Consider the following 21,910-nt stretch of genomic DNA (forward strand, 5'->3'; position numbering starts at 1 on the left):
TTCCCTGTCCCTCTGAGCATCGCCACTTCAAAGCCAGCCTCAGCGATCACAGCCCTGCCGCCCCCATTGATCCCTTTCACGCTTTCATCCCCTCCATTAAAATATTGTTTATTCATATCTCTTTCTCAGCTCATCTCACTTTTGGCTGGGCAAATGCATTACACTAAGGAACTCCAGCAGCGTGTCTCAGGGGAAAAAAACACATCATAATAATAATAACAATAACAAATCGTCCCATTTGCAAAAGAAGATTCTGTTCTGGAATGATATTTCGAGGAGGCCGTTTACGGCTGAAAATTCTTGGAAATGAGAATGTCATTCACCTTAGTGCTCAAGGTCCCTGATGGACTTGTCGGAGAGCCGTGCTTCCACCTCCTCCATAAAGCACCAAAGCTGCAGGTCTAGACTAGCACTGGATGTGTCCTGAACCCCCATAACCCTGAGACAGAGCTGCAGGTCTAGACTAGCACTAGATGTGTCCTGAAACCCCATAACCCTGAGACAGAGCGGTCCGAGGGGTGCGACACACAGCTGAAGGCCTCGTCCATGATCCTTGACACTCGGCCTGTTCAATTAGTGCTGCCTCTGTGTTTTTCTGCTGCGCTTAGTATTGTTGTCATTGTTCTAATGAAGTCTCGGTGCAGATGCCCTAGTTCTTGAGCACATCTGATCTCCACTGGGCCGTGTGTGCATCGGCCACGCAGACAAACATGAGGACGGTCACGGCAAACTTTTAATTCAAGTGTTCGACTGAACTGGTTTTGTTTAGACTTCGTTTTCGTCATCTGTAAAACATGCAAAAAGCTAAGTCGAATGAATGCAGCTTTGGATTAACACTGACAACATATTCTTTCTGATGGTTGGAAAGGAAACTAAAAAAACAATAGTTCATTTTTGATTTCATGGGGTGTAACCAGGGGGGAACTACGTTGCTATATTAACACTAAACACACAAACACTTATTTTGCCGTAAGCAAAGGTTTTGAATGCAGTTGTGTTTTTTATCATGTATTGAAAATACATGTCCATATCTTTTAATACGGACACCTCAGGCTTAACCATTGGTTGTGTAGAAAAGCAGTGCTCAGTTGTCAGTGTATACCGCCTGTCCTATAGCAGATAACATTTACATTTATTCATTTGGCAGACGCTATTATCCAAAGTGACTTAGACCAATATAATAACGCTTAAGCTACAGAGCTACAGGTGCAGCAATATAATAGCATTTAAGCTACAGTGCACAGGAGACCTACAGTAGGAGTTATCCCTGCATCTGTCAATATTATTAGAGGATAGGAGTGCCTACATTTGAAGTACTAGTCAAAGTATGGTAGGAGGAGAAATGGTACAGGAAGAGGTAGGAGAGGAGAGAGGGAAGTGGAGAGGAGGAGAAGGTACCGGTAGATGAGGGAAGAGAGGGGATAACATGGTAAGTGTGTGTAAGAGGTTGTCAGAAGCACTAGGAGAGAAGATAAGTGGTTGCAATTGGTTCCTGGATTTTTTGGTGAATTTTAAAATTGTTGAGTGTCTAGACAGATCTGCCCGAGTGAATTTCAATGCCTTCTGAGATTTGTCTTGTTCCCAGACAAAATGTTTAACATACCGGTAACACTGGATGTTCCGGGTGAAAGATTGGTGCATGAATTCAAAACCTAATAATTGGTATAATCAAGCTATTACATACCAACACATGGGAAAAAGTTTACATCAGTGAACCCTGGATATGCACTAACGTTTTAGCTGGCAGAAGCTATTACTTCCATCTGAGGTCAAGCACAAACCAATCCGCAGACAGATAAGGCCGACGAGTTGTTCTGTTACGTATCTAGGTGCGCAGTCTCCTCTCTATCCTCCAACCGATTCAACTGTCTCTTGAGGTGGTGCAGGAGGTGCAGATGAATGGGTGAAGCACGGTTATTCTTAGTCATTATTAGGACCCTCTGTTTCCTAGTGTTCCTACATCACTCCAACAAACATGGCAAGGACAAGCTGTGATGGACGTGACTGATGAGCACTGTCTAGAGTCTCCCCAACACACACACACACACACACACACACAAAATCGGCCTATGAATACTGATGGCCCTTCAGAAGACGCAAATTGGAGTCATCTTCAAGCCAACTGAGCGGCTGAGTGATGAAGAGGCCTCCCCGCGGCATGGGGACACTTTCAAAGGACGCCGCCCGCTCCACCTCCATCAGGCCCCCACCCAGCCCGTGCTGACGGAGGAATTCACATTGCCAACATACGTGTCAGGGTGGGGAGAGGAGCGGGGGTGGGGGTGGGGTGGGGGTGGCTGGGGAACACTGTGAGTGGCCAACTTTTTTCTGCCGCGTCAAAGAGAAGGGTCTGCTTTGAAAGTGGGCGGCATGTTACATAGAGAGAGAGAGAGAGAGAGAGAGAGAGAGAGAGAGAGAGAAAGAGAGAGAGAGGAGGGGGACACCAGGAGACCGAGTGAGAGAAAGGAAGAAAGAGAGAGGAAGAGAGGATGAGGGAGGGAGGGAGGGAGGACGGAAAGAGGAACACAGAGTCAGGAGAAGCTTCCACTCCTCCCCTTTTGGACGATCACAACAGAGCCGCGAGCCGCCCTGTGTCCCAGGCCCGTCCATGCACTGGCGGGGCACAATGGCCCTGGGGATCTGTAAGCCAACTCAGGCAGAGAGTGAGCACGCTTTCATCCCTCCGCTCCCTTTGATGTCCTCTGATTACTCTGCCCTCGGCTCGCTCCTCTCTTTCTCTCTGTTTATCTCTCTCTCTCGCTCTTTCTCTCTCTGTCTCACTCTCTCTTTCTATCCCTTTCTCTGACCCTGGCCCACCACAACGGGTCTCTCTCTCTCTCTCTCTCTCTTTTTCTCTCCCTTCTCCCTATACAGCTCGCTCAGAGGCACTCCAGACCCAGGATGCTGATCACAGCATAAAAAAGGAATGAATGGGTGTGTGTCAGAGAGAGAGAGAGAGAGAGAGAGAGAGAGAGAGAGAGGGAAAGACAGGGAGATTGAGATTGAGGGAGCAAGAGAGAGACAGAAAGACAGAGTTTTAGAAAGACAAACTGGACAGAGTGAAAACAAAAACAAGAGAAGATGCTTGCACATGGTAGCTCTCTCTCTCTCTCCACGGGCTTCAGAAGTAAATAAACAGCAATACAGCGTCTCAAACAACTTGCACACACACAGCCACACACAAACGGATGGCATGAGACAAGTTTTACTGACAAAGTGGAGGAGCGATAATTTTCAGCTCATATTAAATAACACAATTGAGTCAGTGCGGACCTCCCTACACCGCCCGGTGCCAAGCAGCAGGTGGTAATGGGCAGGTTAGCATGAGGTGCAGCGTGGTCCGGGGCCCCATATATGGGCAAGAGGTGCCCCAGAGTGGACGAGCTGACCCTGTGGGCAGAGAGAGGCCATGAATGTATGGCATGTGGGGAGCATACTTCACATCGCGTCCACACAGGACCTGAGTGTCCGAGCATGGGGCCTACGTCCCCTCCCATCCCCCCCCCACCCCACCCCACCCCAACCCCTCTCTCATTAGTCCGGCCAGAGGAATCTCAGGAGCCCTCCATCACCACTCTCCAACCTGAGCTAATTGTGCAGATTGCTATTTTCTTCATGCAATTACCCCCTAGTTGGGAGACTGGTCACTTACCCCCCCCCCCCTTCAGACAATAGCATGGGGAGCATGAGAGCCTGGGGGAAGAAGGGAGTGTGTGTGTGTGTGTGTGTGTGTGTGTGTGTGTGTTGGGGGTGAATATGTGAAATAATCCATGTTTTTATGGCTCAGGGGATTGACGCAGTACCGTGCCACCACAAACAGAGGGGTGTCACGGAGCCTCCAGCGAGTGTGTGTGTGTGTGTGTGTGTGTGTGTGAGAGAGAGAGAGAGAGAGAGAGAGAGAGACTGGGGTTTTGTAACCCCCTGCTTAGGGGAGTGGGGGAGGTGAGCAGGGTACCACAAGAGGTTACATAAAGCAAATCAAACCAGAGCACAGCCCACACAATCACACCGCAATAATACAATCACTACAGAGCTCAGCCCACACAATCACATTGTAATAATAAAATCACTACAGAGCTCAGTTCACACAATCACACAATCACACCGCAATAATAAAATCACTACAGAGCACAGCCCACACAATCACACAATCACATTGTAATAATAAAATCACTACAGAGCTCAGCCCACACAATCACACAGTCACATTGTAATAATAAAATCACAGCAGAGCACAGCCCACACAATCACACAATCACACTGCAATAATAAAATCACAACAGAGGTCTGCCCACACAATCACATCGCAATAATTAAATCACACACACACACAAAGCTTTACAACAATCGTGTTGAATAACACGCAGGTATTGTGTGTGGTTATGAAATCATTTGGCCCATTGTTTCACGTCAAGAACAATTGAAGAAGTAGGTCAGTGGGGTAAAGCAGAGGCAAGGGACGAAACTGGTTCCCAACGTGTCAGGAGAGAGACAGACAGAGAGACAGACAGAGAGAGACAGAGAGAGAGCAAGAGAACACTCGATCTGGGACGTTTTGTCTTTTTAGATCCATCCCCGCTTTTTTTGTCAAGAAAAGGGTTGGGAAAAATTGGGAAGAATGACTGTCCACACAACGTCTCAACACAACACTTGGAATTTTATAATGTGATATAATAAAAGAATAATGATAAAATAAAAGAATACTTGTTTCCTTAATAAAAAAGAGGAGTATGAACTTTGGCTCTTTGATTCACTGAACGTAATAAAGAACAGAGGAAGTAAAACATCAGCTGTTCCTCGCCCACAATCAAACAGGAACGAGTGACTTTAAAGTGGTCCTACTTTGACATGAACCCTTAAGGAGTAACACATCAGGTGGAACATAACGGCCCATATCCATGAACTTCACCTCTAATGTTTGGACTTGGATGTTGGATGTGATGGGCCTCTGTCCAGGCATCAGGGAGCTTCGGCAGCCGCAGCCGCAGCCGCCGCCGCATCCAGTACCTTCTGGATGATTCTGGCCTACAGACAGACAAAAGAGCTGCTACATCTTTGCACTTCCATACAGACCCAACAGACAGACGTATGCAGAGGAGTTTCAGGGACTGAACGGAGGCCTTTTAGCTACTCAGGACTCACTCAGTGAGATAATCAATTAGTGAAATACTCTTGAGCAGCTTTCATTAATGGCAATGTGGTTCCAGAATTCCATCATGTGATATCTCCTATGCATGAGGCCATGAGGCATGGACTCACCTCCTCCTCCACCTGCTGCTGGTTCATCTTCTGCAGCTCCACTAACTGAGTGACCCGGTCCAGCTGCAGCTCAATGGCGCCCAGGACCGTCTCACAGCTGCTGCACCTGCAGAGACGAGGAGGTGGACGCCAAAGGCACAGGGTCTCAGTTCGGCATGCAAGGAAGGAAGTCTGGACTGTGTTCCCTGACTAGAGTGAGTGGGAGGCCATCAGGTTTGGCACAAGACTCGGCTCCTCAGCAGGACAGAGGATGTGCTATGGACATGTGTGTCTGCTGTCATTTATGTCATTCAGCCCAACTTGAGAGTCATTACCTCCGCCAAGGAGCTTATGTTTTCATTGGGGTTTGTTTGTCTGTTTGTTTATTTGTTTGTTTGTTTGTTCGCAAGATAACTCAAAAAGTTATGGATGGATTTCAATGAGGAATTTTCAGGAAAGGTCTGAAATGACCCAAGAACGAAACTATTCAATTTTGGGAGTAATCCGTATCACCGTCTGGAATGGATCCAGGAGGTGGTTGTGTTTTCGCTTGGCGGAGGTTTGCGCTCTCTGAGTGCTTTTCTAGTTTAACATTGTGTTGAACTAACACTTAAAACGAATCTTTAAAGACATTCCTAGAGGCATGCTATCAGTGACATGAGTTTCTCTTCCGTAAAGTGCTGTGTGTAATGTGTGCTCTGACCACCATTCACCACTGCTGCAGGGTGGACACCAGGCGTCCGGGGTCCGTAGGCTGGATGTCGCGGCCCAAGCAGGAGTGCACCTCCAGCTGCTGCCCGCAGTGGTCCAGCTTGCCCTGGATCACGTCGGCGTACAGCGCCTCGATGATCACGTCCTCCAGCTGCCTCACGCTGGCCAGCTCCAATTCCGCCAGCAGCAACGAGTATGGGATGCACTGCCAGGGAGAGAGAGAGAGAGAGAGAGAGAGAGAGAGAGAAAGAGAGAGAGAGAGAGAGAGGTGAGTGGGGGAATCCTACAGTATTAATCATTGATATGGATGTTTCTTTTGGCAAGTCATGATACGGAAACAACTGAAATCAAGTGCCTGAAGGTAAAAAATGCATCTTGTTATGGAAAGTGCCTGATACCGGACATTTCATGAGAGCACAGCTCAGTTCTAGCCAAAATAACGTGGGGGAGAATAAGAGAATCATTGAGCAGCATGGAAGTGGAGATTCTCAACATTTTTGGGGCTAAGGCACATCAAAGGTCAAACCAAAACACCAAGACATTCCGACTTGGTTACTGGTTATGATGAATCTCACATGCAATGTCTATTAGCAGAGTTATTCATCACATTCTAGTGTTTACGTGTCTCGACTCACCGATTGAGAACCACTGATCTAGAATACAGTTTGTAGTCTGCCTCCTTTTTCATTCCACAGGAAAAGGAAAGTGAGGCCTTTTTTGACATGAGGATCAATAGAGAATTTGTATAGCTGTCTAACATTGCTGTCTTTATTTGACAAGTCCACACGAGCGAGACATTTCTGTCAAACAATAAGCATCTTGGTCTGAAAAAAGTAAAATATGCATCATCATCACTGTCTAATTGGCCCACAGCCTACGAATAATGGCTAATGGCTCTTCCGAAAGCACAATGGGAGTCATCATCAAGCAAACTAACTGGCTGAGTGATGTAAAGGCCTTGCAATAGTGCAGGGACACTTTCAAAGACTACCGCCGAAAGCCCTACTACCCACCACATTTGCTGACAGAGGAATTTACATTTGCCTCTGTGTGTGTGTGTGTGTGAGCTGTGGAGGATTGTGAGAGGCTGGCTTTTACACAACGTCAGAGAGAGAAGGCCAAACAAATAGCTGGTATTTCACAGACAGAGAGAAAGGAGCCGTGGAAGAGAGGGAGGGTGAAAGACAAACCTGGACTAGATTACATGGTACTGTAAGATCAGGAGGAATCTACTGTACATCTATGGGCAACAATACTGGGGTTCCTAATCTTTCACCACCACCATGACGCATTAATCAATATATTTCAATATCCAAAAACGCTTTCTGAATGGTTCCATGAACAAATGGACTGAGCAAAAATTAGACCGCTAGAAAGCCAAGCTGCCCTTATGAAAAATACAATACCTTATTTTTAGCAGCTAAATTCACTATTGTCAGGTGTCTCAGTTTGTTCTTCTGAACTTCAGTCAAAGGTGGTAGATCATTCTTCTTTTCTGAATGAAAACAATGGGATTATCAGTTATTTTGATGTCAATCGAATGACCAGCAGACATTTGTGGTAGGCATATCAGTATTTTATCAGTTTGCTAACCTTTGTAGTCTTTGAAGGTACCATATGCAAACATGTTCAAAAGCTCACAATAGCCTTTACTGGAGCCTGAAGATAACTTTTAAAAAGAATTAGTTAGACAGGGATTAATTGCATGTTATTTCTCTCATACTCCTTCCAAGCTTGTCAATTATTGAAAGAGAAGAGACAACAGAGACTATTACCAGTCAGTTTGAAAACAGAGACACCTAGTGGTGCATTTTGAGAATAATTTGAGAAAACACCTATTTAAAAACTCTTGTAAATATCAACCAGGCTAAATTACGTTGTCAAAGCATGAGTAACAAGAATATTCTCAAGGTGAAAAATTTTACCTTTCGCACACAAGGGAGATTCAAGAATTCCCCAAATACGTAAACTCCAGGTGCATCTAAAAGCTGTTTTATGAGGACAACCAACGCAGGACCTTCAGCCTTTGTGGCAAGTACAACAAATCGCTCCAATTGAACGTTGACTTTAGATGCTTGTCCTCCATCCATCTGTTTTCAAAAAATAAAATGCTTATAAAACACGCCAACTTCACACTTGTGCAATCAACTGGAAGAGTTTTCTTTGTTTAGTTATTCGCAAACTATGTCAAAAAAGCAGTGTTACATTGTCAAGGTTAGTTAGCAACTAGCTGTCGTTGTTGGTTAAATGTTACTAAAGCTGTTTATCAAAGACTTCAGATAACGTTATCCTCCTAACTAACAACTTGTGTTGTGTAAATACTGTGTAAATTAATTTACTCCCACCTTCAAGTATCCAGATAGCTACAGTACGTTATAGTGACAACTATGACTATAGTTGTTATCTTCAAGACGCAACTCAGATAACGTTAACAATTTAGCTATTAAAGTGATGTTACTGTAGCCAGACGACACATGTTTAGTTGTGACCGGTTGTGACAGCTAGTTAGCGCATGCGCATATACTTACTACACAGTGTACGCTGGGCTGGAGCGTCTGTTGTCTCATTACAAGAGGGTAGTAGTAGGGGTTTGGCCCCGAAGGCAGTAGCCTATTACTGTCAACAAAAATGGTGTTCATAATCTTAGTAGGTCTAGGTAGGATCAGCTATTTGACTACTTGAAATAGGACATGAATTATGTTATTTTTTGAGTACTATCTCAGCTTGATCAGATGGCTGATGTAGGCCTATTTAGTGTAGCCTAGTGGATAGAATTTTTTGAATATCTGTAAATATTTCCCAAAAGGTTTGCTATGCATTATACAGAAATGACCTTGGATTGAACAGTGATGTGTAAATGTGTAAATGTGAAAAATGCAACAAGGCTGCAATCCTTGTTTTGCTTCGTGCATCAGATCTTATCAACAGGTTACCAAGCACCATCAGAGATCTGTTTGGCCATGCACATGTCTGCTATCAACGCCCAGAGACAACAGCAAGAATCTGTTAAGTGATCTCTATCTGGGAGAGTAGTCAGCAGACAAACAGTGTTACCAGGGCATTTTATTGAAGTGAAAATATAGAGAAGCTCAAGTTCACAGAGCACTACACCAGACCCAGGTAACTTTCCCTAAACTGTGTCATTGTTTTCCGTGTTCAATGCTTGTAGTTTTGCTTTTTCATCAATTATGTATTTTCCACCAATCTAATTTTGTATACTAGTTCAAATATGGTGTAATTTGGTGTAATACGTGAGGTATTGTTGAAACTGTTTAATTTTTAGTGTTTAATTAGATTTCTCTTTGAAGTCTGACTCAAGCCAGGGGTTCCCCTCTTTTGTCAGGTGACCCTATTTGTGTCACAAAGCGTAGGCGACCCCAATCGTTGAGAAAGAATGCAACTCATCTCTGCTCCAGTTTGTTTTGCTACTCTTTTTCCTTAGCTAGATTGTAATGAGGATCTGTTACTTAACTTGGATATCATGGGGTTGTTAATATTTTTTTTGATTTAATGTAAGTATGTTTTTTTATATAATGTACGGGTCAATTGTAAGATACCCAGTATCTCCGCTGACCCCATTTGCATTGCAGGTGATCCCACCATGGGGTCCTGACGCCAAGGTTGGGAAACAATGATCTAATAGTCAAAGTCTATCTATCTCTATTAAACTGACCCCGGGCCAGTTATCACCTGGCTGTACGTCATCTTATCTCCTCTCCTCACTGTGTCTCCAGCTGCAGTGATGGATCAGAGTCTCACTGGGAGCGGGGAGGAGCGCAGCCACTGGTGTCCCTCAAACTCCCACCCCAGGCCCAAATCAGCCCGAGGCTACAGGACTCGTGTCTCAGAACCTCTGCATCAAAGTCGGCAGACATATCAAATCCCATTCAGAGACAAGCGCAGCCCATCTCACTGTGTTCAGATGAATGAGCACCATGATCAGGGAGGCACAGTGCCCATCAGACCAGACACCTCAGTGGCAGCCATGACCTTCATCTCACCTCAGGGTGGTCAAGGTGACCGAAGTGGCATCAGAAGGTCAGGCCCCCAGGAGGCTTGTGAGCGCAGTGACCAAAGAATGCGTCCGAAGTCGGCCAAGGGATGCTCGAGGAACCCACTCCAAAGGGAAATCCAGCCACGACAGTCTCAACATGTCGATGGCAGGAATTGTAGTTTTGTTCAGCTGACCCAGCTGCACCACACGACACCACCAAGCCATCCACCCTCTGAGTCCTTCCCTGCCCCATTGCCTCGTGTGCCCTGTACTCTGAACAAGTACAGTGTGTTGCCCTCCATAAGGTCGAAAGACCCACAAAGGCTTCCTCAATGATGCATGTTCAACGTGAAGTAACTCCTGTCACTCACGGGATCAAAAAATGATATATGGTTGGTTATGGTTATAGTTATTTAACAGACGCCTTTGTCCAAAGCGAATATATATATATATACTGTCAATAGTATGGACTTTTTGAACAATTTTTAGAATCATCTAGAAGGAACCACAGAGTAGAGCACATTTAGCAGACTATGCGTGGGTCAGTTCTGAGTGGACCCGTCCAATATTCTGTTTAGTGGGGCGATACAAACTAGCTAGGTCTACTATTGTAATTATTATTTAGTATATTTAGAAATAATCAGTGATGGGCAAGCTAAGTTACAAGCAGCTCTAGCTTGTAGCTTAGCTTGCCCATCACTGATTATTTCTTATTTAGTCATTATTGTGCATATGAACACAATGTGAAACACATTTTAATTAATCATAAGGACATGAGTGCATGCTGCTGTCCATGCTTGGGCACTGGGGATCACCAACTTGTGAGGTCTGACTAACTTTGTAGCCTGTAGGGGGTGCCATGGGGACACTTCCACTTTTTCTTGGTGTTGTAGTCCAACATTGTTTCAAACTGCCCCCAGTGCCCCCACTTGACAGGGCCATAATACATCCAGAAATGTATCAGTTTCTCACTAATTATGAAGCAATTTCCTTGATGTACAATAGGCTTTTTATGATTGATTGATATTTGTTTCAAATCATTACTTTACATTGTCTAATGAAGCTGCTTACTTTGTTTACTTTGTACTCATTTCCTCAGTACAGTAAAGGGACAGTTGAAAAAAATGTATTATAGTTCTTGCCCTGCAAGTACTCCAAGGTACAATTCTGAGAACATTCATTTAAATGAAAAAAGTACTCCATATTAGGGATAAGTGGGCCAACCTTGTGTTGGTTATGCTGACATGGTTGCCAAGTCGATTCCTGTTACCATGGTTTTTCAGGACACCCTGGGCAGATCATATTCAGGAAAGGTCATGGGATGTTCCGTATTAAATTTGTTGAGCTCCATCACCTTGGGGAAGGATGAGCAGCCTGTTGAGCACTTCTGCCATGTTGCAGAACAAATCAAAGCACTTTCAAGGCAAAGACTCTTTTTTTTATTTTGTCTGTAATAAGACAGTTGCTGCAAGAAGGAGTTATGCCTTATTCAATAAGCAAGGTGTAGGCAACATCTGGTCCAGTTAATCTGTGTTTTGTCAAAAGAGAAAGATTTATATGCACAAATGAATGCACACAACACAGCAAACCACAGCATTAGGGCCAGATGTGCCCCTTTAATCTCTGGAGTGGACTGCTAGTCACCCAGCAGCAGTGGTGGAAGAGCCTATACTCCGTTGAGGGAGGTCTTTGGTTAGCAGAGTAGGGCTGCCTTGGGACTGGCTGTACTTGAGGAAACCTGTTTGCTGCGCGGGCAGACCATTGTCAGGTGTCATTGGAGGGGTGAACTGGTCATTAGTGGTGAATGATGACTAGCTGTCAAAGGCACTTGGCTTGACACTGACCAGAAGGCCTGGCCTGGCTGCTGGCTCTCGCATCGGTACATGCAGCTCAGGAGAGCCAACTGTTTGCACAGGAGAGCCCAGACACACTGCCTCTGGAGCTGCAGATGTGTAATGTTACCTCAGGGCCAAGACCAAAAAAGGGAAATACAATTTCCATGGCATATAATTGCTGTTTTCTTTGTTACAATGTCACAGTGTGTGTGTGTGTGTGTGTGTGTGTGTGTGTGTGTGTGTGTGTGTTGAAAGCCATCCTCCTGAAAGACATATCCTACGGTTTTGTCGTTGCCAAAGCAATGTTTTACTGACATCTTGAACTGAAAACATGAACTGTAAATATTGTTTTACAGCAAAAGATCTGTGATAGTTTTTTTGAAATTACATTTCTGTTATAGAACAGCAAACACGACTGTATAATGCTCCTATATCATCTTGATTTTTGACATCTCCTTTCGCTAATTATGAAAGGATTTTTTTCTATCTGCAAATTCACAGCCGCCGTTGTTATACGCTAATATGAATTGAAAACTATTTTCTAATATGCGCAGTGTGCTCCAAAATGGGCGTGGTGGGCAGCTTTGCAGTCATTAGCAGACATAAATGATCAACAGTGTGAGCGCTCACGGTGCTGTGAACGAGGAGGGAATTGATATGCGCTCTGGCGAACAGTGAGTGACGCGGGGTTAACAGGCAAACACACGAAGGATGGAGTGAAACTAACCTTCGCTGTCACCAGAGGAACTGCGAGGAAATTGTAGAAGTAAGTGAATGCTGGCGAACGCTGAGCCGTTTTTATGTGTGTTGCTACTGCAGTGCTGTCTGTGCTGATTTTTACCCTGTTGCTTGCATTTGCTAGCCTGCCGCATGGGCTCAAAATAAGTAGTTTTAAAGACTTTTCATCATAGGAATTGGTGTCAAATAATTTAGGTTATCACTTGAACTTGAACCACTAAACCGATGCTAAAATACTGTATATTTGAATGAATCTGGGATTCTCTGAGTGTTTTGATTTGTGTTGTCAGATGCAGTATTAATTCCAGAGATTATTGGCTGCTGAAATTGCAGTTTAATGAACCAATAAGTAGGATTGATTAAAAAAATCTTTGTTATAGTTCATTTTCCACAGCTGAGTTTTATTTTGAATGAATCCAATGAGCAGCCGGGCCATTTTGTTTACAGTGGCTTAAATTGTGTTTATGTTTTAGTTAGATAAATAGACCTGTCTGGCATGTATTTAATTAGTTAAGAAAGTAATATATTTGTGTTGTGCTACGCATGGTTAATATCTGATACAGTAGGCTATATAATGTGAATTGTCTTGTATCAATGTCATGTATTAGCAGTTTAAACTCATTTTTCTGTTACATCTGGAAAAACAAAACAGCAGTGTTGTGAAACTAAGGGCCACAGACTAACAGCATTATAGGGACAGCATTTCACATAGGCTTAGCAAAAAAATGCTTTCTCCAAATTCCTCCTGGCCTATATTCTGGAGTGGGCCCCATTAAACCCCAATAGATGCGGTAAGAGAGTTCAAAGTCACAATAGACCAATGAATGATCAGATTCAGTTCAGATCAGAGTCATCTTTTCTACTTTCTGAATTCATTCTGTGCCTTCACTGCTGCTGACTGTAACTCAGTGTAGAGTACATGTGTGATATATAGAACACAAATGGGCAGTAAATGAAATAATTTAGAGATTAAGTTAGTTATTTAGAAAGCCCTAATAAAGAGTTTCTTTAGTCTTTCCTTAAAAGTTGGTTGCAGTGAGATATAATTAAAAGCCAATTATGTGCATTCAAGAGTATAAACACAAAATCATGGTCAGAAGGTCTGGTATGATCTGCTTGTTTGCTGGCCCAGAGTTTTAGTGTGTGTGTGTGTGTGTGTGTGTGTGTGTGTGTGTGTAATGGTGCATGTTTTTTTTTTTTCTTTTTTGGTAGAGTAATAAGTTCTGTTAGATTCAGGTCAGGCAGACCCTTGGTTTATCAGATGGCCGTGACTTATGGAGATCTGAGTTTTCCATGCCCCGAGTCACAGTGTAGAGACTTAAGGAGATCAAGGGTTTTCCATGCCCAGAGTCACAGTATACTGTAAGTGTAGAGACTTATGGAGATCAAGGGTTTTCCATGCCCAGAGTCACAGTATACTGTAAGTGTAGAGACTTAAGGAGATCAAGGGTTTTCCATGCCCAGAGTCACAGTATACTGTAGAGACTTATGGAGATCTGAGTTTTCCATGGCAGAGTCACAGTGCAGAGCCTGAGAGCAGATCCTCGTCAGGTCACAGCTGCAGTCATTCTCCAATCGCTCGGCCATCTTGAACTCTGGGTAGTGTGAGGACACAACACTGTAAAGGACATTTCTTATGCATATGAAATTCACAACACTATATGCATACGAAATTCCTTATCCTTATGAAATGGCATTTACACTGTTTGCCTACATTTGATTATGACCAGGACTAACTCTGAGAGCATTTCAAAAAAGTATTCTGTCTCAGAATAGTATTCTGTATTCACTTCAATATATTTGACTTGAGACTCAGAAACACCTTAACCCTGGTTTTGATTGATTAATTTAGACTTGGAAGTCCACACCCTGGAGGGCTTGATAGTGACCATGAACCACGATCAGGTTCATGCTGAGACCCCCAGAGATCCCCCACCGGCCCCTCCTCTCCCTCCTCCATAAAACCCGAGTGACATTTCCCTGACCCATATTGATGTCCTTTTACTGTACACCAACATGGGTAGCCAGCTGGGACTTGTTGATCTACTTAGACGGAGGTGTATGTAAAAGGCCATTACCAGGACAAGAACAAACACTGCGTGACCACCACCGCCGCCATCAACTGCTCAGTCAGCTGTGTTGCCCAACACACACCCCCCCTGCTCCCAATAAACCCTGTGCACCTGCACTCTCAATTAACAGTGCTTTCTTCTGACCCCCTTGAACCCTATTTTCCAAATAAGCCTTTTAAAAAAAACAAAGTAAAGGTAGAAAAGAGAAGGGGAGAATGATGGAAAAGAAAGCTCTGTACTTGTATTCAGGGTTGGGTCAGATTACTTTGAAATGTAATGGATTACTGACTACAGAATACATGGCAAATTTTGTAATCAGTAACGTAATCAGTTGGATTACCCAAAACATGTAACGTAATCTGATTCCTTTAGGATTAGCCTACTTTTACACAACTTGTAGGCTACACAACATACACAATCTTATTTTCCACTGTCTTTAATTCATAGATGTGGCGAAGTATTGAATGTTGTTTTTCCCCGACTGGAACGGGTCTATTCCAGCAAGAGACTGGCGGACCACTGTCTGTCAGCCCACCGGGGGTAGACCTGGCACTCCGCTGGCGTTTTGCTCATCGGTTCTCTGGCGGTCCACTAGCGAGTTGCCTCAATATTTTTTCACCATTGGTTTTCATTTATTCAGTTAGGCTATAGGCTACTCAATCCATCATTTTCATAACACTTCATGTCTTTTCTTAATATTCATGATAAGTTAATTTCAAGAGATGGTGGTCCAACGGTGTGGCAAGCAACTAGCGAGAGATGGTGGTCCACAAGTGGCATGCAACTAGCGGTGCACTATTTGCCAATCTGATTTTGCTATCTGGGTTGGCTGACGTTGGCGGTTCCTCCAAGAAACTACATGCAATTGGATGATAATGACATCTAGTGCAAACGAATGAGCTGTTTTTGTCAAATTAAAACACTGGCTAGGCTATCATTAAAAAAGTTGAATTGTTTGCATGATGAAATGTAATCAGGTAATCCCCAACAATGTAACTGTATTCTGATTATTAATTTTTGCATTGTATTCTGGGCTGATTACAGTTACTTGTTTGTTGTACTCTGATTACGTAATCTAGATTACATGTATTCGATTACTACCCTGCTTGTATTGCTACTTTGTAATTTTCCAACACTGAATCGAGTGACTTTGAATAAATGCATGCCCTTGGGCAGCTGCCAGATGGAAATGTGATGTTACCTCAGGTGGGTCAGGTAAGCGGGCTGGCCATTATGGCATGGTGGGTGCCTCTGCCGGGGCACTTGTGCTGTTGACCAGCGGGTTAATGATTTAGCCAAATGCTAATGTAGCCGTACGCTCATTCTAGCCGTTGCCTGGCAGCCAAATGGCATTGCCCAGTTACCAGGGGACAGTGACTGGGCACTTCACATAAACAAATAACTGTAAAGAAAGCATAATTATTCCATTGAAAAGCAAAAACAGAGTTATCTTTTTAAATGACAGGGTCACACAATTATTCATATTACTTTATTTGCAGGAAAGATTTAATGCATTCAAAAAGCTTTTTTCAGTGTTTTAGAATCTAGAAAAAACTGTGATAGATATAAAATATGCTATGTTTAGACTAAAGCATTACGTTATATTTAGATTTAAACATTCAAACTGAAAATGTTCCCCTTGTTCCTACTCATTGGTGATCTTCCACTAGAGAATATGCCTGGCCTAAGAAACAGGTCTACCTGGGCACCTCTGCTCCTGAAAACCTCCTGCATCAAGTCCTGTGCCAAGGGCTGCTCCCTGGGCCTCACTGCCCACCTCACCTATGCCAACATAGAGCCGGGGCCCGTGGAGGGTGAGCAGCTTTTCTCAGTCATGAGTCTCTCATGCAGAGCCTTACATTAAGCCATAATATGCATTTCTGCGTGTATTCATAGCAAACAGAAAGGCACATTAAAGCTTTTAGTTTTCTCTTCTCTTCTCTTCTCTTCTCTTCTCTTCTCTTCCCTTCTACTCTCCATTCTCTCCTCCATGCACATCACTCACATGCGCTCCTCCCTCTCTCCTCTCTTCTTCTCTCCTCCACTCCACTCCTCCACTGTCCCTTTTCTCTCTCTACTCTCCATTCACTCTCTTTCTTCTCTCCTCCTCCCGCCCCCTCCCACCCCCAGGGGTGTTTGTGTACCCGCTGGCGGAGAAGGAGGTGGTGGTGGGCTTCGAGGCGTCCATCGCCGGCCGGCTGGTCAGCGTGCAGCTCCAGAGCCGGGGGAAGCTGGAGGACTGCTGCCTGGACTGCTGCCCCACCTCCGCCCTGGACACCCAGTGCACCAACGGCAAGGACTGGTGCTGCTGTGGCAACTCCAGCCAGGACATGCAGTGCACCAACGGTGAGCAAAACAATGGACACTGTATATAAATATATACATTATACTGTATACAAATAGATAAATAAATAAACACACCAATAATCAGACAAATGCATGTGAATGCTTGATCATATCTCAAACTAATGCATACCAATGTGCTTGATGACATTATATCTCATTTTTAACAATTGTATATGGTGCTTTACAGACATGAATAAGAAAATAGACAGTTAAAAAAAGTACAGAGATAAGACAGATAGTGGAAAATAAATCAATAAAAGAAAAATGGACAATAGAACTCACAATGATATTGTAATATATAATTACATTTAAACAACAGATTGAGCATATTAGTTGAATCCTCTCATTCAAAAACGGAATCCTCCCCCTGAAGTCTGAGGCTGATATGCGTGCTAAATTGAACAAAGTTTTCTTTCCCTAAGTCACCCGTTCTATGTGCAACTTGGTGTTTTGATGGAATTCCATGGAATTAAGTGCCGTGGGTACTCAGGATTCCAGTATCAAGTATTGGGTTTAAACAAACCTTCAAGCAACATCTCAAACACATTATTTGTGGCATGCAAAAGCTTTCACCGTTTCAAAGACCAAGATCCAGTCAGCTGTGAGCACATCCTTAAGAGAGGAGAGATGTTTCTCTTGTAGACATCAAAGACTGCAGCCAGGGAACGGGAGACATCACACAAGCCAAACACAGTACAATACCATGCTTTAATCTTCCAGTGAATCACCTTGACAATTATTGAACAGTAATCAACTTAATCCATTTATGGACGCTGGTGGTGGTGGTGGGGAGTGGGGGGTGGGCTGGCACTGTTATCTTTGTGAGTCATTTTATAAGATACATGTTCCGTCAGTATGTGCACTCTCTAGCAGTTGCTTCACCTGTTGAGCCACACAGATCTTCTGCCTGTCTACATGCTTGTTTGTCTTTAGCTCAAATGCGAATGGTTTCATTTACCTCAGATTTTCAGACAGATACAGACAGATAGAGGTAGAGGTCGCTTGGTCATCTGTCATGCTGGACTTTTTGCTTCACTTTCGTGACCGTTGTGAGATAGGGAAGATGATGTGTAGCCACCTGAGTTCATTCCAGATGAATATTGTTCTGTCCTGTGTTGGTTTCCCTCTGTGTCTCAGGACACCTGATTTTGGACGAGGACCTGGAGCGAGGCACCTTCATCATCAGCATCGGACTCATCAGCTCCATGGAGATTGTGTCTGTCATCATCAGCACCACTCAGGAATTAACCACCCTGGAGAATGGAGCGATCCGTCTCGTGTTCCCCACAGTCCTCATGCCCATAGTGAGGGCACGGATGGCGCCAACCAAGAGTGAAAATGGGGGTCGCTCAGAGGAAAATGGGTAAGGCCTAATTTAGGAATTCTTATACATAGACAGACAAATGTTTAACATGAACACCAGCACCTTGTCTTGTTTAGCATACAACAGTCTAAAACCCTTTTTCCTTCTTATGTACCATTATTCATGATGGGCGTAGACCCCATTTCACATGTATATTTTGGAGTTAAGACTAAACTGTACACTGATCATCACTTCTGTGGTCAAAATGACTCCAAGACAACTGGTGTGAGGCTGCAGCTTTCTTCACACAGGCACTTCTCTGGTGTGCCTGTGTATTAAACCTGACTCTTTTCAAACCTGCTCTTCTCCCTCCAGTCCCACCAGTTGTTTTGGTAGCAGTCCTGGGAAGGCGGAGCGGCTGCTGGGGTCCAGTCTGCAGTGTGTCCACGCCATCTTCACCAGCCCTGCCACCAACCTCTCGCCCTACGAGCTCACCTTCCAGCTACTGGTCAGAGGGGCATGTCTACTGGCAGGTGTGCGCGCACACACACACAAACAAAAAACCAACAAACCAACAAACCAACAAACAAACACACAAACAAACACACAAACAAACACACACACACACACACACACACACACACACACACTTGTTTGCTTGTGGTTGTCCATCAAATCCGATGATAACGTCCACAACTGACTTTAAATGGTGAGTTTTCTGATGGCTGAATAGTCCTATCCACACACACACACGCACACACGCACACACGCACACATACACACACACACACACACACACACACACACACACACACACACACACACACACACACACACACACACACACACACACACACACACACACACACACACACACACACACACAGGGAAGAGACTGAGACTCCCTCGAGCAGGCAGAACTGCGGCCGCTCTCTGTGCTGTGATTCAGGGAGAGGCACAATCGACTGTGACACTGACAGGTATGAAATACGCCCCCCTCAGCACCAGCCAGAGAGGCCAGGGAGGCCAAGCACAAGGAGGGATGTGTGTGTGTGTGTGTGTGTGTGTGTGTGTGTGTGTGTGTGTGTGTGTGTGTGTGTGTGAGACGTCTGGCTCCGAGCCTAGATCCCCTGGCTCCACCATCAGCTCGGGAGACGAGGGCGGAGAATTAAGCCTTTAATCAAACTCCCGGTCAGCATTGTACTGTATGTCTGTGGAGGAGAAGGAGGAAGTGTCCCGGGCAGCCACACTGGATAAGCCAGAGCACACAGGCCGTCTGGGGAAGGGTTGTGTCCTCAGTTAGCTCTCACCAGGAAATCCACTCTGTTGGAACTCATCGCTCTCACACAGTCTGGCATTTTAGTATACAAATGAAAACATAAAATATGTCATTCTTGATAGGAAATATGAATTAATGTTAAACATGTATGATTTAAGAGGTACACAATCATCATCAGTTTCCATTTGTGTGTGATTAGTGATCTTTATCCCCTTGCAGTGGTTTCTGTGCACATTGTGGGTTTGTGTTGTGTGCCAGTGAGGGTTGACTATTAAGCATCTGCAGACCTCTGGCCAATTACAGATGAGTCTGGCCCTGATCCTGTCTGCTCCAGACCTGGTGGCAACTCTGGGCTCCTGTCAGCCTCCTTCTCACTTACTCAACAACTCACTGTAAGTGTTGTGTGGGTGCTTCACACCAACAGGAACACAGAGCGGGTTTGCTGTTCTGCAGTGCATCTACAGTAGTATATCTCTGTCACTAATGCAATGTGAGGTTAGACCTGTTGTGTCCCTATAGTGATGAGCACTTCTAGGTGTGGCCTATAATTTACATCCACATTCATTAATTTAGCACACAATGAGGATTAGCACTCGAGCTACTTTGCAAAGGGCCCTTAGATGACAATAAGTAGTACCACCAGAGGACCAACACAGAGAGCTGAGTGAGGCCAAGAACGTGTGGGGCTCCAGAGCCTGCTCCAGCCATCTCAGGATCAGCTGTTCTCTTGTCTCATCATGGCGCTACTGTACGTCCCCCTAGGCCTGGAGAGCCCCACCCACCCGCTGCGGGCCGACGCCGACCCCAGCGCCCAGTCGGCCTCCGTCACCTGCATCACGCTGGCCGAGGAGCACCCTTACGACCGGCACCTGGAGATCATCCTCCACCTGAGTGGTGAGTAAGCCTCACCTGAAGCACGTGCACACCTGGTGATAAGGGGGCCTCACCTGAAGCACGTACAGTACATACCTGGTGATAAGGGGGTCTGAGCTTACACGCCAGGGGTGTTGTGACTGCTGCTAAACAAACTTCTATCAGGCTTGTTTGTTCAGCTAACTGTTCCCTTATTTGATGCCATGCAATCTCTGATGCTAACAGATGAGTGAGTATAAGTAATTTGAAAAGCAACACATTCTGATATGTGCTAATGTTGTTAAACGGCTCAGATGTGAGATAGATGTCAGATATTGACAGATGTGCTCAAATGTTCATTGACACAGTAATGTAAATCACACCCCCCTGACAGAGCCTCACAGCCCATTGGTCATCCTGGAAAGGGGGCGGCTCACTTTCAGCCAATACGAGCAGCAGATCAGTGCGCGCCGTGACTTCATTCGCTGTGCTCGCAAGGATCCTGAGTCAGAGAAAAAGGTGACCTCTCACACTCTCACCTCTGTCTGTCAATCAGTCATTCAGGCAGTCTGTACATCTATACCATGTGTGTATTTATCTATGTACTGTATGTATGAATGTACATGTGTTTTTATATGTATGTACGTGGTGTATATGAACTGTTTGATGATGCTCATCGCTGTGCCAGTGGAGGTGGCAGCTGACCGCATCTCTACCGTTGTGTCCTGCAGCTGGAGTTTGTGAGGAAGCGCTACCATAAGGACATCCTGTGCAGCCCGGTGCTGATGCTGAACTTCTGCCCCGACCTGCTGTCCGAGCCGCCCCAGCTGCAGAGGGCATCTCGGGAGCTGCTCTTCCTCATCGACCGCAGCGGCAGCATGAGTGACCTCAACATCAGCAAGATCAAGGCAATCGAACCCCATTGTGCAGACGTTTACCTCTCAGTGTCCTTTTCTTTTCTCTTGTTTTCTCTCTTGTTTTCTCTTGTTTCACTTTTTGTATCCTTTTGTATCCTTTCTTTAATTTTTTGCTCTTCTTCATCCTTTTATTTTCTTCTTCTTCCATACACACATCATCAATGCAAATCTGAGGTCTTTCTATTCTGCTCTTATAAGATGACCAATGTCCCCTGTTGCTTTGTGACCTGAAAGATCACACTTGCATGCCCCTTATATACAGTAGGGTGATATGACATTAGATGCAGATGAGAATTACTGTAGAATCACTTGTCTGATCTGGGACATGGATGATCACTGACTGTGTCTCTCCTGCCTGTGTTTTTAGGAAGGGATGCTGGTGGCCATTAAAAGTGTCCCTCCCGGGACCATGCTCAACATCATCGGCTTTGGCTCCACCGTCAAGACCCTGTTCACCACCAGCAAGCCCTGTTCTGATGTCAGTTTTACCCCTTCACCACACACACATGCACGCACGCACGCATGCATGCACGCACACACACACACGCACACACACACACACACACACACACACACATACACCTCACAGCCTGTCTGTTTGTAGGAATATTCATTAGACACACAT

General features: G+C 44.8%; 2 protein-coding genes across 2 annotated transcripts in view; one reads left to right on the forward strand and one right to left on the reverse strand.

The window, feature by feature from the left end:
• Positions 1-4,716: 4,716 nt before the first annotated feature.
• On the reverse strand, positions 4,717-8,425 carry LOC134100625 (COP9 signalosome complex subunit 7b-like). The gene is made up of 7 exons (XM_062553936.1): positions 8,295-8,425; positions 7,875-8,039; positions 7,543-7,618; positions 7,356-7,444; positions 5,952-6,154; positions 5,260-5,365; positions 4,717-5,025 (listed from the first exon to the last, which is right to left on the reverse strand). Exons 2-7 carry the CDS (start codon positions 8,037-8,039, stop codon positions 4,960-4,962), a joined length of 705 nt encoding a protein of 234 aa, XP_062409920.1. The 5' UTR covers positions 8,295-8,425; the 3' UTR covers positions 4,717-4,959.
• Positions 8,426-16,263: 7,838 nt separating this feature from the next.
• vwa5b2 (von Willebrand factor A domain containing 5B2) overlaps positions 16,264-21,910 on the forward strand; it is a 17,038-nt gene continuing 11,391 nt past the window's right edge. The window contains exons 1-8 of the mRNA XM_062530844.1: positions 16,264-16,402; positions 16,719-16,934; positions 18,072-18,297; positions 18,613-18,770; positions 20,279-20,410; positions 20,763-20,887; positions 21,100-21,276; positions 21,653-21,763. Coding sequence (XP_062386828.1) covers positions 16,264-16,402; positions 16,719-16,934; positions 18,072-18,297; positions 18,613-18,770; positions 20,279-20,410; positions 20,763-20,887; positions 21,100-21,276; positions 21,653-21,763 — 1,284 coding nt within the window. The remainder of the gene's footprint in view (positions 16,403-16,718; positions 16,935-18,071; positions 18,298-18,612; positions 18,771-20,278; positions 20,411-20,762; positions 20,888-21,099; positions 21,277-21,652; positions 21,764-21,910) is intronic.

This window comes from Sardina pilchardus, chromosome 2 (genome assembly GCF_963854185.1).
Source record: "Sardina pilchardus chromosome 2, fSarPil1.1, whole genome shotgun sequence".
Lineage (NCBI taxonomy): Eukaryota > Metazoa > Chordata > Actinopteri > Clupeiformes > Clupeidae > Sardina > Sardina pilchardus.

What these genes read in the sequence shown, in the direction of transcription:
- LOC134100625 (XM_062553936.1), bottom strand. Translation starts at nt 8,039, where the DNA reads ATGGATGGAGGACAAGCATCTAAAGTCAACGTTCAATTGGAGCGATTT. An exon ending in ATTTAGCTGCTAAAAATAAG is followed by an intron (nt 6,155 to 7,355) that starts GTATTGTATTTT and finishes TCTCCCTGGCAG; the next exon opens with TGCATCCCATACTCGTTGCT. An exon ending in GTGTCCACCCTGCAGCAGTG is followed by an intron (nt 5,366 to 5,951) that starts GTGAATGGTGGT and finishes TCGTCTCTGCAG; the next exon opens with GTGCAGCAGCTGTGAGACGG.